The 15,547-nt window shown below is 39.0% G+C and overlaps 1 protein-coding gene across 1 annotated transcript in view; it reads right to left on the bottom strand.

Annotated features, from left to right (window-relative positions):
- Window positions 1–525: 525 nt before the first annotated feature.
- The window catches only part of CHAT (choline O-acetyltransferase), a 33,569-nt gene continuing 18,547 nt past the window's right edge, over window positions 526–15,547 (bottom strand). Inside the window, exons 8-15 of the mRNA XM_085323686.1 lie at window positions 15,303–15,472; window positions 13,133–13,233; window positions 12,805–12,933; window positions 11,550–11,672; window positions 9,950–10,091; window positions 6,754–6,816; window positions 2,522–2,659; window positions 526–795 (exon numbers count right to left, since the gene is read on the bottom strand). Coding sequence (XP_085179812.1) covers window positions 526–795; window positions 2,522–2,659; window positions 6,754–6,816; window positions 9,950–10,091; window positions 11,550–11,672; window positions 12,805–12,933; window positions 13,133–13,233; window positions 15,303–15,472 — 1,136 coding nt within the window. The remainder of the gene's footprint in view (window positions 796–2,521; window positions 2,660–6,753; window positions 6,817–9,949; window positions 10,092–11,549; window positions 11,673–12,804; window positions 12,934–13,132; window positions 13,234–15,302; window positions 15,473–15,547) is intronic.

Genomic DNA, 15,547 nt, shown 5'->3' with positions numbered 1-15,547 from the left:
GTAGGAAATAGCATACAGTATTAAATACTCTTCATGCAAAATTTTTAGATTTAATGGCATCAGCCTATTACTTACAGTATTATGCTCAACATTCTTGATAGAGGGGATTCTTTTTTTCTTTACATGCAAACTTTGCAAGAATAGATGTGAATGTTTTAGAACTACTTGTAGGGGATGTTAAGTCAGTGTGCCTTAGTATTTTATTCATGACATATACAAACTTAYTCAATTTCTTTTAGATGGTAAAATGGCCAGATTAGATGGTCAGTGATGATTAGAAATGGTTGTACCACACACACTCATGTTACTGCCTTCTTCATTTTGGCAGATGAAACAAACCTTTTTACTGACTCTTAAGCAAGAAATGGAAGCTTTAGCATTTTGTAAGGTTTAAATGTTGGTAACAATGTAAAAGAAATTATATTTTGGCTTTACACTAATATATTACTTGTATTATCTTGCTTTTGAACAACTGTGTCTTGTTTTCTCATGAGGCGGGTTCAGGAGAATAACTCTCACAGCCTGCTAGGGTTTGCGGTCACTCTGTGACTGTGGGATTGCTTCCTGTTTAGTGAGTGGCTTTGCCATAGTGGAGTTGCATTTACTACACAGATCTCTGATTTCTAGCAGACTTTCTTCCACAGCTTTTGCAAACATGTCAGAGGAGGTTTCTTTACAGTCTTTAAAGCTTGAGATGCAAAATAGTATATGCTCTGGCTGAGGGTTATAACATGCTCCGTAACCATTGGGCACCACAGGCCCGTAGCAGCAGAACATTTCCGTGGTAGTTGGAACCTGGTTGCAGGGAAAAGGTAAGGAATGATTTCTGATTAATCAAGGCATCTGAGATGCTGGTTAGGAATGAGGCAAAACAAACAAACAAACAAATACCTTCCTCTTCCCTTCCCCCCCCCCCGCAATGCTACCAGAATTTGAAATGTGGCAAATCAACCTGGAGCTGACACTTGGAAGGTAAAAGCTGATCTCAATATAGAATTTGGTTGTTTGCATTAGAGAACTGGAATAATTTGAAGCAGGTGTAATGCATTTCTTTGCTCACTCTATATAGATCTTTAAAAGCTATGAGCTTTGTTTACTGATTGCTATGGAATTTGTAAGGCTGTATGTAATTATGTTACCTAAAACTTCTGTAAGGTTTTCCTTAATTTATCTTAAACTTGTTATGTTAAACTGGTAATGTGACGGCCGTAATCAATTTCAGAATGTAGTTTTTCTGTTTTTAATAATCATTTATAATTATGATGCTGTCTAAAAATATATTTTAATGCATCTAGGTACTAGCTAAAATTACTTTTCTATTACAGTTCAGTTTAATTATGGCATAATTTCACTGGAGTGAAACACTTTCTACTAGAGAAAATAAAGATGTGTTAGAAGTCTATATGTTTCAGACTTTGTGTACATGGGCCTTCAGAAATGACATTTGTTTTTTTAATGGTGTAGAACAAGCCATTAGTCCTGCTAATAGAGCCATAGAATTGTCAGATAAATTTGCTGTGCAACAGCCGAAGGCCATATAGCTATTCAGGAGCACTCTATACTCATGGTTAGTTTCTTGGAGAATTTATGTAGTAGTATGTTGGTTACATTCACTCATGTCTGAAAGCCTACAAACATTATGACAAGATCAAATTACTTATTAAGGTTTTATGCTTCAGCACAATATTATAAGTCTTTTTTGGTTGCATCGTTCCAACTATGTTGAGTTAGTGTTTCCATAAATGAATTCCTATATAGATTTCTCCTTTCATTAGGACTGCTCCTATATGCGCAAAAAAAAAAAAAAAAAAAAGAAAAAGTTTAATTTTTAAGCTATTTGCTACAAAGGACCTTTCCTTTTTGAGAACATTGAATATAGAAAGCGTTTACTCTTAGAGTATCTTAGTACAGTTGTACATAACTGTAAATCTATAAATGTCTGTAAATTTGAATGTTTCTAAGTGTCTGATACGTCTGTAAATCCAGATGCATGCCTGCACGAGCTGCAGTCTGACAGTGAATAAGTAAGGCTCTGGAAGATTTTAGACACAGCTACTTTTGAGAAGAAAATTTGCTCACAGCTCTTGGCTTTTCTGTCTCAGAATGGCAGCCTGTCTGGCTTGTGGCTGTACTGTCACTGGAGAGAATTCCCAACAGAGCTGGTGCCTGGAGGGAAGGAGGAAAAGATAGAAAACAGGAGGATATGTAGTAGAGAAAATGAGGAAGGACAGGGCCCTCATAAAAATTTTGCTGAATTTGTATGTATGCCTTTCCAGAATTTCTGGGAAAGGCTTTGAAACGTTGCAAGGGAAGTAATAATTTCAGTCAGTAGTTACTGTGCTAATTTTGGGAAATGAACAAAAACTGGAAAAAAAATCTGGAGAATTTTGCAGACCACTTGATGTATCTTTTTTTTTTTTTTTTTTTCCTAATCTGTCATTCTCACTGTGAGCTGCAAGATCTAAAGAACAAGAATGAATTAGCCTTTGCATAGCAAGACCAGTGAATATGAAAAACTCACCTGGCTGGTTGAGAGGATGAATCGATTGCTTGTCAAATATGTCTCATCCGTAAATATCTCTGGCAGTTCCTTGAAGTGTTCCCGTGCCACCTCTCTCAACCCTAGCAGATGGTTGTCTATTGCCATTCCAGTAATAGCCTGTGTACAACGTGATATATATATACATCACCATTTGACAAAGCATGGGTGTTCATTCCAGTTGCTGTTGCTGCCTAGTTTTATGGTCGGAGTTGATGAACTCTGTTTGAGTGGTGTAATGCCTTACCTCAATTCAGATATTACTCTATGTATGTACTCTGCTGATCAATAACTAGAAGTCCATCTGGTGCTTTGAAGTTGCAAATATTAGGAAAAAGCTTGGTCTTGGGATGTGTCATGCTGATATTATCAGCAGTTCTGGATGCTCATCATTTCTCAGAGCTGAATATCATGGATTAGTCTTTCGAAGCTGCTGAAGGGAGCATATGGGGCACTAGATTTCTCTAAGTACATTTGGAATTGCTGGTGCATCACTGGAATTATATTACAAGGAGGCTCCAAAACACATCCAGGTTGGAATTAATCTTCTATTGCATTGCTGCCTGGGTCTTAGTTCTGGTGGGTAAAATGCATGTGATTCCATAGAATTTAGATCCAAAGATTCACCAGAGGTCTACTATGGATCTACTAGTGATCACAGAATAACTTAAGTCAGAAGGGACCTCTGGAAGTCATCTTCCTGGTCCAGGTACCTCTCAGAGCAGGGTCATCTTTCAAGTTAAAGTACAGAACAGATCGATCTATCATGATCTACTAGCATTCTTCACTACTTGAGAAGACTGGGATTAGGGATGTGGATGCCTTCTCTGTTTAATTCACTGCCTAAACACTCCAGTTTCCATCCATCCCTGCCCACGTGCTGGCTTCACTGAAGAGTCAGATTGTCTCAGAGGCAGCCATTGTTTCTAATAAGGCATTTTAAAAAAGCAAGTGTAGGACAACATAGCTGGATGCATTCCCCAGGCCCAGCACCATGAATCTAGAATTAAATTAAACAGGGCTTTACAAGATTAAAAAAAAAAAAAAAAAAAGGTGTTTGGCAAGCAAGAGACCTAGAGCAATCCACTTTCCATCCTGCTGTCTGGTTTCTCTGCTCACTGCAATCACAGTACACAGTGAGCTGTGCTTGCCCCCTAGACCCTGCTCTTGAATGTCTCTGTTTTCCTGCTGTGTCCTGTGGCTGCAGGAAGTCAATCAGCAGCATATGTGCCATGACTGGCTGATTAACAGCATAGGCATGCTAATGACCAGCTTGCCAGCTCACAAGAACTAACTGCTACTGAGCCTGTAATAAGTTTTTTTTCACTCTGGGCTTGCTATGCTTAGTCCTTCTGCTCTAACCAGCTACCTAACTCCATAGACTTAAGGAATTTCATTAGGTTTAAGATCTTTGACCTGCTAGTATAGGTGATTGAAGATGGCTCACAGAATCAAAAGTCAGTAGAGGGAGTAGGCAGACAAATGGACAGACAGCATAATTACAGGTGTTTTGTTTCTTTAGGAAACCAATCAAAATTTTGGCAGCTGAAGAACGGGGCTGAGCTATTCTGAATGGGCAGAAGTTGCCTCAAATGAAAAGATGCATTTAAAGCCCCTTTTTCCACATGTTTATTCTCCAGAAGTAGCACAAAAGCTTGTTAGATTCTTTCTAGGTGGTGACTGCATTGATTACAGGAGAAGAGGRTAGAGGAAGGGAATGCTGAACAAGGAATTTTGGATTACATTGAAATATTCTCTATGGCGTGACACAGGCCCTTCATGACGAGGGAAACAAAGCAATCTAAGAGAGAAGGTAGGATTTAAAGAAGAACACAAGCTCGTTTTTCCTCTAAGGAGCAGAATCATTCTAACCATTATTAAATGCCTGAGGCAAGGGGCAAGGAATGTATAATTTGGTTTGGCATATTAAGGAATAGACACCCATTGGTAAAAGGGCTATTTGTTCATCAAGCCAGATGGAGCAGGGAAGGTGCAAAAAGGAGCATACATCAGGGTAGCATTTACRTGTTTTTCTTGTAGRGGGAAACTGACTTGATAATCAAAGGAAATATTTTGCTATCACACAAGATTTATAAGGCTGTTAGCAATGACATTTTTGCAACATAGATCAATGTCATGTCTGAAGAGAGGCCGAGACAGGCTAACGAAATAAACTGTGAGTCAACACGTAGGAAAAAACTGTGCTAAATTAAATTTTAGGGCTCCACATTTAAGATAGCAATGCTACTAGTAAGCCCTAACAAGGGGAAATAAAATCATTAGATTGCTTTTTGTTTTATGAAGTAGACTTTTCGGTTTTCTTAGGGGCTATTACGATGTAGTCTGTTACACATATGATTTAGTCAGACCATGCAGGTATTATCCGTAATTTAAAGGCACATCAGCTAAATTCATTTTTCTGTAGTGATTTTAATTTTTTTCCATGAGCTACACCAGAGGCTAAATTTTGTAACATTTTCTTTGACTGAAATGACTTGGGGAGGGGGTTAATAAAAAAAAAATATTTATATTATATAGAAACTCCACTAGCTGTGACCCAGTAAACTGGCAGTACGTTGTCTTCACTGAGGGACTGCCCTGAGATAGCTCAGGTGAAGCATTTTCTCTGAGGTACGATTTACCTTTGCTTTAAAGATGAAATTCAGTCTCAGCTTATGCATATCTCAGCATGATGCTTGAAATATAAAACTTTCTGCTTCTTTTGTTTCACAAACTTAAGAACAAATCCTGCCTAAACACAATACTTCACCTCTCCTATGCTCTGAGTTTACCTTGGAAATAGCCACTAGAAGTGAATAATTTCTTGAGTATGAGTATTTAAACAGTGATCAGCAATTATTGTATGTAATGGTTTTTAGTGGGTTTGTTAGGCAATAGTCTGAGGCAAGGCCATGGGCAGCAAATTCTCTTAACATAGCTAGTTATTAACATTTATTAATTTCATGAGTGATTTGAGAAAGTTGTTAGTAGATTAAGTCAGTGCTTTATCTTGACACAGTGGGATGCGGAGTGTTACTCAGTCTGAATTGTCTCAATTTTGTTCAACAGAAAATGAGTTGTATTTAACCCCCAAATTATTATTTTTTTCACTGGGGGCAATCCCCTTTTTTAGAAATTGCATTCAGGCCTTTAAAGGGGTCCTTTTCTCATTGTTAGTTACCTCTATTTCATGGTACTCTGGATCAATTTTTTGGAATGCCTGTCTATCTAAGGAGCTAACTTCTCAGCTGCTGGCCACAGACTTAATGAAACTATGACTGCTGCTGTCAGCTGAGGATCAGCTCCCAGATAAGGACCCCTCCCCCTAGGGGAAGAAGAACATAAGAAAATATACCAATGATCGGTTTTAGGGGGGGAAAAAGGATTCCTGTGATTACAGATCACATGAGCTTATCTGTAACATGATATCTTATAGATCTAAATACTTGAAAACTTTGGGAATCTAGACTTTCCAGTTTGAGTTCTATCCCTCGTACATGTTACAAGACAGCTACCTTGATTTTTTTGTTTGATTGTTTTTTAAGCCTGCTTGCTTCTTTTGCCACTTAACTTGCCACTTAATCTTAGAATACCCCATTTTCCCATTTCTTGGCTCTCTGCATGACTAACATTTCATGATGAACACAAAGGGCACAGAATAAAGGGTTATGGACTCTTGCTAGTGTTCTGCTTTGCAAACCTTTCCTGCAAATATTTTAAAACCCCCAAACCTCCATTATATTTTCACTGCAAGCACTTTAAGCAGAGAACATTTTGGAATTGTTAGTTTGTACACCACCAAGCTTACCAGAATCTTAACTTGTGGCTGGGACTCCTAATTAATGACAATGATACAAGTCATAGATGTTTCACAGGGGCAGGTTCCATATGAATACATTGTTTACAATGTCATGTTCCATGACAGTTCTAGATGAGAGAGGTAATGCCCGAGAGTGATGGTCTTTCCACTGATGTCTTATGCAGAATTTTGTCATTTTGTTTTCAGGAAAGTATTTTTCTTCATTGGAATTAGTTGAATAGGGCTATTTAAAGGGTGTTCGGGTCATCAGAAATTTTCTTAAATGTGTCACAGTGGATATTTCCCTATTTAGAGATGGCTACATTTTATAATGCTCAAATACTTAACAACTGTATCTTCATAGTTTTGGAAAAACTAACTAGTTCTTATCTAGATAAAGCAATATTTTACTTACCAAAATAGTGTAATTAGTCTGAGCTGCAATTGCATCCTTAAATCTCTGCATCTTCTCGGAATCCTGTTGAAGAATACAAATATATCTATAATTGAAATATCTTTCAGAGAAATAGCATTTTCCATCAATTAACCAGAAACCAAATAGGAAGGATGCTCAAATGCCCTTTTCCCCTTTGCTCTGGTGTAAGCACTCTGAATAAATATATCAATGAAAAGCCATAAGGATTCAGTGTCATGATCAGCTACAACACTTGTTTGTGTGAGGGTTGAACAGGCTCGTTGGTCATGTTCTATTTGAAGACCAGGAAAGATCTGCAGTTCTTTCCATGGGTTTTTGGGGGTGTAGTTTATTACTAATTGAATCACTTTATTTGAAGTAGGGAAAATAATTGCCAAGTGTAGTTTAGCCTTMCAAAACAGGTAATATATCTTCTCTGGAGTGGTTTATCTGGACAATGACAGTGGTATTAACGAAAACCATTACTGATGTTTTAGTAGCTGGTCAAAAAATTACTTCCCTGTGTGAAAGGGCATCTAGAATTTTCCATGGCTTATCTCCCCTTCACAGATGCCACACATTTCAAACAACAAACTAGGAAATTTTGAGTCCTGTAAAATGTCAGCTTTTTACATCAAAGGAGCGATCCTAGGAAGTGGTGCCTTGCTGTGCATCAAGTCAGACATGTCAGCTTTGGGAGACCCTGAAACAACCAAGAATGACTAGGTCTCCAGATGAACAGGAAACCTTCAGCTCCAGTGGATGATGAATGACCTTTAACAGAATCCTTTTAGAAGCAATTCAAGGCCATCATCAGGGACCCTCAGAATCTGATATTTTTTCACAAGGCTAGAGCCAGGCTTTAGTTCCCTTACACAGATTAAATTATCAAGTGCAATCTTTAAATCTGATTAATTTACAGCTATTCAAGCAATCTCTGCAGTGTCAGGTGCTGCTTCTTTTACAGCAAGTGTCAAATGCGTGAGATATTTCTTCCAGTAGAGAATCAATTTGACTCGATCAATCTTTGGTGACTGTTCAAGCTCTGTCTTGAAAATGACTTTTATTGGCATCAGATAGATTTTTTTTTAATTTGATTTGGATTAATCGCTATTAACAAACAATATTTTGGGGACTTTTAGGCTACTTAAGTCAAATGATGCATCTCTGTCAAAAAAATAGAATTAACTTCTTCATATCCACAGGCAATCAGTGGGTCTAAGGAAATCACCTTGGAAGAGAGTTCTGTTAAGTGAATTCTATTTCTAACTGATTCTGTGATTACAATATATATACAGTTTTTGACTGAAAGCTGTTCAAATCTAAACAAACATTTTGTGACTTTAAAAGTTTGTCTCAAAGACAGCCATGGATTTGTTTAGATGTCCTTTGCATCTCTCGGTGGACAAGAAGCCATGAAAATTAGCTGTGGAGGAGTTTGAATTCTACTTGCAGTCTTTTCAGAGGGAATAAAAACATTCTCCCTACTTGGTATTGCCAAGGCATGTGATAGTAATACTTTGGGGTGGGGGCATGGCATTCTGCTTGTTCATGTGAAGCAGTACAATTCAGGGTACTGTTAAGATAGGCACAATCTCAGATCTAAGTCATTAAGAAATGAGAAATGTGGAAGCTTTTGTAGAGCTGGAGAAGACAAAATGCTGGACTTGGGAAGGTGGAAAGAGACTGTTGGAAGGAGCAAGGGGAACATGGCCAGACAATGTACTGGGAGCAGGCTGGCTCTTCCTAGGATCGGCCCAAGCCTGTGGGAACATGTGTTGGGACTGGGGGTATGGCAAGTGCCCGTGTCAGGAGGGGAGGGTTGCATGGATGACTCTGGCTTCTAATGAAATACTGCTAAGAGCTGTGCAATGGGCAGTTGGACAGGGCATTGTGATAGCAGATAACAAAGGCATCTTCCTGTCTAATGTATGGTAGTTACTAGTGTATATAGTAGTAGGGTCATAATCTGCCTTGAATTACTCACACCAGGTAGGAAATTACCTCAGCTTTCCTTTGAGCTATTGTTTTTAATATTGAACTTGTTCAAATCTTGTTCATCATGAGGTAAGTTCTGGACTTGGTAACTTAAGGGGATTGAATAAGCGGTGGACAAACAGAGACTACTTCTTCTCTGGGCAAATTTTTCCTCGTCCTCTGATTTTAGAGCCCATTTTACAATGTTTCATTAATTTACACTTAATTTACAGCCCAGCAACACTTCTGACAATCCTATGCTAGATGCTAAGGAACATCTCTGTGGGCTGTTGACACTATAGTGGACTTTTTATGTGAAATAATCTATACGATGGCAGCGTGTTGCAGCTAAACATCCACCAGGAAATTGCTCATACAGCAGTGAAGAGCAGTGGGTGGAAGTGGCACACAGAGACGTGTTAAGGGAAGTGCTCTGGAAAGGCAAGAGGGACAATGGTACAGATTTGTTTGGATTTGTTTGTGCAAATACTGTCTCAGCTCTGTCAGCTGTACTTCTTCCCATCACCATTTACTATGCAGAGCACTCACACTTCTGGCAAATAGATGGTGGTGTCGCAAAAAAGGCAACAAAATTTTTTGTTTTTGCAAGATGGCTGTCAGGACAGTTTGGAGAGCTGTTTTATTAGCTAGGTGATATCTTTTTATCATTAGATTTCAGCTCCCTTGGGGATCCCATGAAAAATAATTATATTTTGCAGAAGCACACCTTTAAAACCAAAAAGATCAGTCAGAACATTTCCACCAAAATCAAGGCATGTGAATTAGATCACTTCACACATTGCAATCTGCAGCATAGCTATGTGTCGTAGGGACTTGCCAGGCAGTTCCCCTGGCGTGACAGTATAATGATCCTGAACTTTCCATTTTCAGCCTAGATCTCTCCAGGGAGCAGAATTTCCCTCTGATGATGGATCATACAGAAGATGATACTAGGCCTAAACTCAGATGTTTTGTTTCTTATAATGTCACATTCAGGCACCTGTGAATCTTTTGGATGCTTAAGAAAAAATAAAAAAACCCCAAATATTTAGCATAATGTCTGGTTTGCATAAAGAGCAAAATCCTGTAAAGCCTGTTATCCTGCCCTATACCTCTGTGTTCTTGGTTAATAGTTAACAACTGAGAGATTGGGGATTGTGAATGTGTTTATTTGCCTAGGTTTTTATCAGAGAAGGTAGAGGGAGCCAGACCAACATACCGATAGAGCTGACTTATCATCAATCATTGCTTTTACAAAAGCTAATGCTTCTGATGTAGCAGACCTAATATTGTCGACTCTGCCCTCATCAAATCGCCGTGTGGAAGCACTTTCATAGGTAGGGACAAGTCTCCTGTGGCATCTGAGAAAATGAAATAAGAAAAAGAATGGTTATTTTCAAGGAATCATAAAGACAAAAAGAAATACGAGCTCAGTCTGTTTCATTGTTACAGCCCTGATTTTATTTTTTTTGCATAGTATTCATCTTAATGTTAGAATTCTGTAAGAAACTTAAAAAAGATGGATGCTCACTCCTTTCTAATATGAGGAGCTGCACATGGTTGTACACGTTTCAGTTATGCAGCACCAGTAAAAATGACTTGCTGTGTAAAAACAAGGCTAGTAAAACTAGAATTTACTGAAAGATCTAAAGGAATATTTTATTTGTACTGCATCATAAAATAATTGTGTAATTAATCATATACTTACAGGAGTGAAAGATGTTTTATTTAAAAGGAAAAAAATGCTCTCTGTGCGTATGTGTGAATGAAAAACAAAAATAAAAGAGGAAAAGAGTACCACTTGAGACTATGAAGTGGACAGAAAACCCACATTGCAAATAGAACAGAGCATGTAGATTATTGTTTTAATTTGTATTCAGGTATTTATAGCTACAACCTCTGTTTCAGGAAACCTACTTTGCCTTAGCTACTTCCAATTTAATCAGGGATCTGGGTTATAACATAACAGTTCCTTAAACTTTTTGTTGCATAAATGGGATTTGTATGATGGCTGAGATCCAGATGAAAATCTTGGACCAGGTCATTGTTGGCCCTGGTTAACGGAGTATGCAAAATGTGTTAGGCATCTGTTGGTTTTGGCTAGATATAGACCACTTCAGGATTTAATTTGACATGATACAGGTTAAGAATTATTGGTGTAATAGGCTATTCTGCAGGAAACCATGCAGCTGATCTCTATCCTGGCGCATTAACTGTTCTGACAATGTAAAAAGGAGCTTTTAACGTTGATAATACCATGGAAATTGGAGGGTATTATCAAATCTTGAGGTTCCTTGAGAAGAAGGCAACAGCTGTCGTTATTATCCTGTATAGGAACTCTGATTTGATATGCTGCTGTAGTATCTGTGTTGTTCCCTGCAGCACGGGGCACACGTGTGGAAAGCTCTAGCTTATTGCTGCAGTGCCCCCAAGTTACACCCTAAGTGGCGAAGGAGCTTTTTTGCCCCATGTACACAGACCCCCTCACTGCTTTGGCTGCTGTGGGTGACAGGATTGTCTGCCAGTCTCTGCCATGTCCCCTCAGCCTCTGGTGAGGTTCGCAGAGGGCTGGCAGGGAAAAGTGCATGTGGAAACAGGGAGCAGGTCAGTACAGAAAAACATGAGAAAGGGGGTGAGTGAAAGGAGTACTCTGTCTTAGTCCCAGAGGCAATTGGCTTCCTTGCAGTCTTTAGGTAAGATAACTCATTTCCACGCAGAAGGTATTTGGTGCTGAGGAAAATCTCAGCCATCTGTTTAAACAACTAATTGAGAATCTCCTCTTGTGCTACCTTGATCCTTGTGTTTTGAATTAACCTTACCTGTAAAATGCTAGCTGAAGTGCTACTTGAATGTAGGCATCTGGGCTAGTCTTTTGTTTCTTGATAAATTCTTTTCCATAGTTCTCAAACTTGTAGGCAATAAAGTCCAGATTTTGTACTAACCTGGAAAACATGCAGAGGCAGTTACTGTGAGGGGCAAAGCTAAATTCCCATTCTACAGGTTGATTTGCAAATAAAATCCAGAGAATATTTCATGCCTATACCCACTCTGAGATGAGCAGGGCTCCTATTCTGCCAATGGTCCTGACATTTGGCAACTTGTTCCACTAACTTTTATTCATATAGGTTCTAGAGTGGGCTTGTAATGTGAAGCCCTGGCATGAGCTGTGGCACTGAAATCATTCAATTCCTTTCAGTAAAACACCTTTTTCTCTCTGGTGTTTCCTCTTCCGAGGCCTAAAATAGGACCTCCTTTGTTCTGGACAATTTTCTGAGAGATTTACAAGTGCAAGAAATAAGTGAAGAAAATAAGCTCCTTTCAGTGTTTCTATTTAAAAGGAATGCTACCTTTATTTAAAAAAGCAAATAATTGCTCTGTATCCTGAGTATTTTTATACTCTCATAAATGCTTTTAGTCATTTTAAGGCCTTGTTCAGCGTGATCACACTGGACAGACTTAGAGTTGATCATATATATATTGTTAATTCTTCACAGAGAGTTATAACAAAGGCCTGAATATTGAGATGAAATCGTTTGGAAGAAAATCTCTCATTGCCATGACCTCCATCCCCAAAATCATGCAAATATTTTATAGTGTGGAAACACAGTCAGAAGAATGAACCTTTGTAGTAGCAACGTGGATGTAAACAAATTAAATAACTGAATTCAAATTGTTTATTCAAACCAGCCGTATTCTACTTGTCCTATATATGCATTTCCATTAGCCTGGCTTCTGCTTTAATTGGGTCAAACCATGTACCCATAAAAACAGAGGACAGGCAGTGTTTGCATCCTGTGCAAATAGGAAGGTCTTTTCAACTGTTTTTCCAATGATCTTTAGCTTTCCTAATATCTACACAAAAGGAACACAGTGCCAGTGCAATTCCTGAATACTTTGTATTAAATCCAGAAGGGCTTCATCTTGCAAAAAGATGTTAAGTAACTCCAGCTTTGGGAAGAGGGGGAGTGAGAGGTCAAGGAAAGCACTATAGGAGGAAACCCCTTCTTGAACACACAGTGCTGAGTGGTTCCCAGTTTACATTCATCCTTCAGAAAAATGAGGAATCTGTGCTACCTTTGGAGTTTTTCTGCTGATGATGCCAAGTGTGCCTGAATTTCAGGGCAACATTTCCATCTTAGTCTCCGTGGAGCAGGAAGCTCACTCACTGAATCAGCTCGGACTAACTTCTTGGAGCTTTCTTTCCTATTAGTATGTGAGAGAAAATGTATTAAGGTCACAGTAATAATCTGTTTGTTACATGGTGCTTTCTTAGCAATTTGTTGGTCAGTTACTGATTTCTAACACKGCTTAGTGTGGCCTGTGCCACTGAAGGAATTTGATGCTGTTAGAGGATTCCCAGGGCTCAGAGTGGGCACAGTAGCTGTAATGAAAGAGGACTCACATGTGCTTGAGCAAGTGTTCAGTGCACTGCACCAGGACGATGCCATCGAAAGGGGAATGCTCACACACTGTACCGCAGACTCCATCTCTTCCAACAACAAACTAAGTGAGGAAAAGAGCAAGCACAAGGTATTGTAGTGAATATGTCAGTGTTCTGGAAAGCTACCTATGGCAGCAGCAACCCAACGTGACGAGAGATGATGTCATTCTCCTGTGGTTTTCTTATTGCTTACATCAGGAACTTCCTTGACTTATAGATCCAAATGTGTAGATACAAATGACAGTGGGAGATACACAGTGCTGGATCCCTTTTATATTATTTTGGGCCCACTCCTGGGAGGATGTGAACTTTACTAATTCCCATTGCCCAATGTGGAAATTGGATTTAGCATCTCTCCTTATGGTAGAGAAGATTCCTGCCACTAGAAAGGCAGGGAGGGCTTCTCCTTCAACATTTGTGAGGCAATGGAAGACTTTTATATCTGTCAAGTTCCATAAGCTCACATTTTATTGCAAGTGTCATATCAAATGATAAAGCTGATCCTTATTAAATAGCTTTCTCATGGCTTGTGTAACTGTCCTGCTTCCTCTTTTCCTTTTGGTGGTAGTTTCTTTACTTGCCTCTTACTTGCTTCCTTCCTGATTTCATTGCATATGCACCGGTATAATTGGTTTCACCTAATGGTTCAGTGATATGCCCTGTCCAGTTGGTTATTTTTGCATCTCAAACACCAGCAGATACCCCAGACCAAACTTCATTTTATCTCACGTTTCTTTTACTTTCTTAGGTATTTTTTTTCCACTTCTTTTAAAATGTCTTTGAATGGGCTTCTCCCACTCAGCGCACTGTGATTTGTATCACTCTGACACATCCTGCCTCCCTGGTTTCCAGTAGTTCTCATGAAGRTTTTTAGAGAGGACAAGTTGTATGTGGTGCAAAATGTTTTACCTGGACATTTTGCATTCTGGTGCCTCACTGCAAAGTTGGAGAAGAATGTGAAGGGAAAAAACAAGTCTTGCTGTGGGAAATTCCTATATAATCTGCATTTGCATGGAGGAAAATACGATCTTTTTTCCCTAAGAATTTCTCTTTGTCTTTGGTATACTTCTAGCCTGAATGCATCTGGCCAGCTGAAGCCCTCATATATACTGCTATGCAAATCTATTTGCTTTCCACTACTTTTTGGTGGTGAATAACAAGAAAATGTTTACTGCCATCTGTTTGAAACCACACTGCTAGTGGCCTGCAAATTACAGAGGATTCTAATTAAAGACAAAGGTTCGTTCTTTAAAAACATAACATTTGAGTCTGCTAATAATGTTATTTATAGTGGCATAAATCAGGAATGACTACTGAAATAGATTTGCACTGGGGTAACTGGTACAAGTGAAATTAGTTTAGCAATCTCTCTTTTCGTGTTGATGCTTTTAGATAAGGCAAGAGCAAAAAGCACTGCATGAGCAATGTATCAGTGTTTTTTTCAATTTTTCATGAGGTGTCACCAGTGTTGACAGTTAGAGATTAATACATTGTTTCACCCTGGATCTATAGCAAAATGTGAAAATAACAGTGTGACACTTTCAAATATGACAATCAAAACCTGATTGGGAAAGAGGCTTGAGAAATCAACGCTTCTAGGAAAGCTTTGACAAGAATGTCATTAAATGAATAAATTGTCTGTTAAATGAGAACCTAATACTAGTTTAAGCACATGCTAGATTGTAAATAGTAGTATTTCTAGGACCCCAGGAAATGGTATGAGGAGAGAAGACAGAGAATACTATTCTGCTTTTCTTCTTTGTTTTAGGTTCCTAGTACATCTTTTTTCTTTTTACTTGAGCAGAATTAAATGCCTGCTGTTATTTATCAGCTGTCTACCTGTCTGTCTGTAATATCTACCTCCTCATGCACAAGGTTAAATTCATGGAAGGTGGAGGTGCACCTATTTTGGAAAAGACCCCCCACTGCTAGTGAAGCAGTGGGTCTACTTCTCCTGCCTACTTCTGGCTGGTAGGGGACAAACAGCTCTGCTCTCAACACCAACTCTTCCTTGACTAATCCTCGTGCCACTTTCCTCTGTTTCTCCCACTTGATTCGCAGTGGACCCTGCCCCAAGGGCAACAGAAGTCCTTTGTCACATGCAAGTAATATAGCAGTGTAAGGTTTTTACCTGCATAGGTTTGTCATACCAGCGATTGGCCCCATTTTTGTGGTAGCCTCCCCCATGTAGCAGTTGCAATGCCATGTTTGTATCATCGAGTTCCACCCCGCTTGGGCTATCCAGGCACACCAGGCATATGCACCGCTCAATCATGTCCAGAGAGTCGCGGTTAGTAGAGTCTGGGAATAAAACAGTGAGATGTTCATATCCTGTTATCTGTACTGGAGCCCTGCCCGGGGAACCCTGCTATCTTG

This window comes from Rhea americana, unplaced genomic scaffold (assembly GCF_003343005.1).
Source record: "Rhea americana isolate MKP2758 unplaced genomic scaffold, rheAme1 scaffold_86, whole genome shotgun sequence".
In the NCBI taxonomy this organism is placed as follows: Eukaryota; Metazoa; Chordata; class Aves; order Rheiformes; family Rheidae; genus Rhea; species Rhea americana.
Note: the sequence above shows the minus strand (reverse complement) of the source record. Positions and strands in the feature narration are given on the sequence as shown.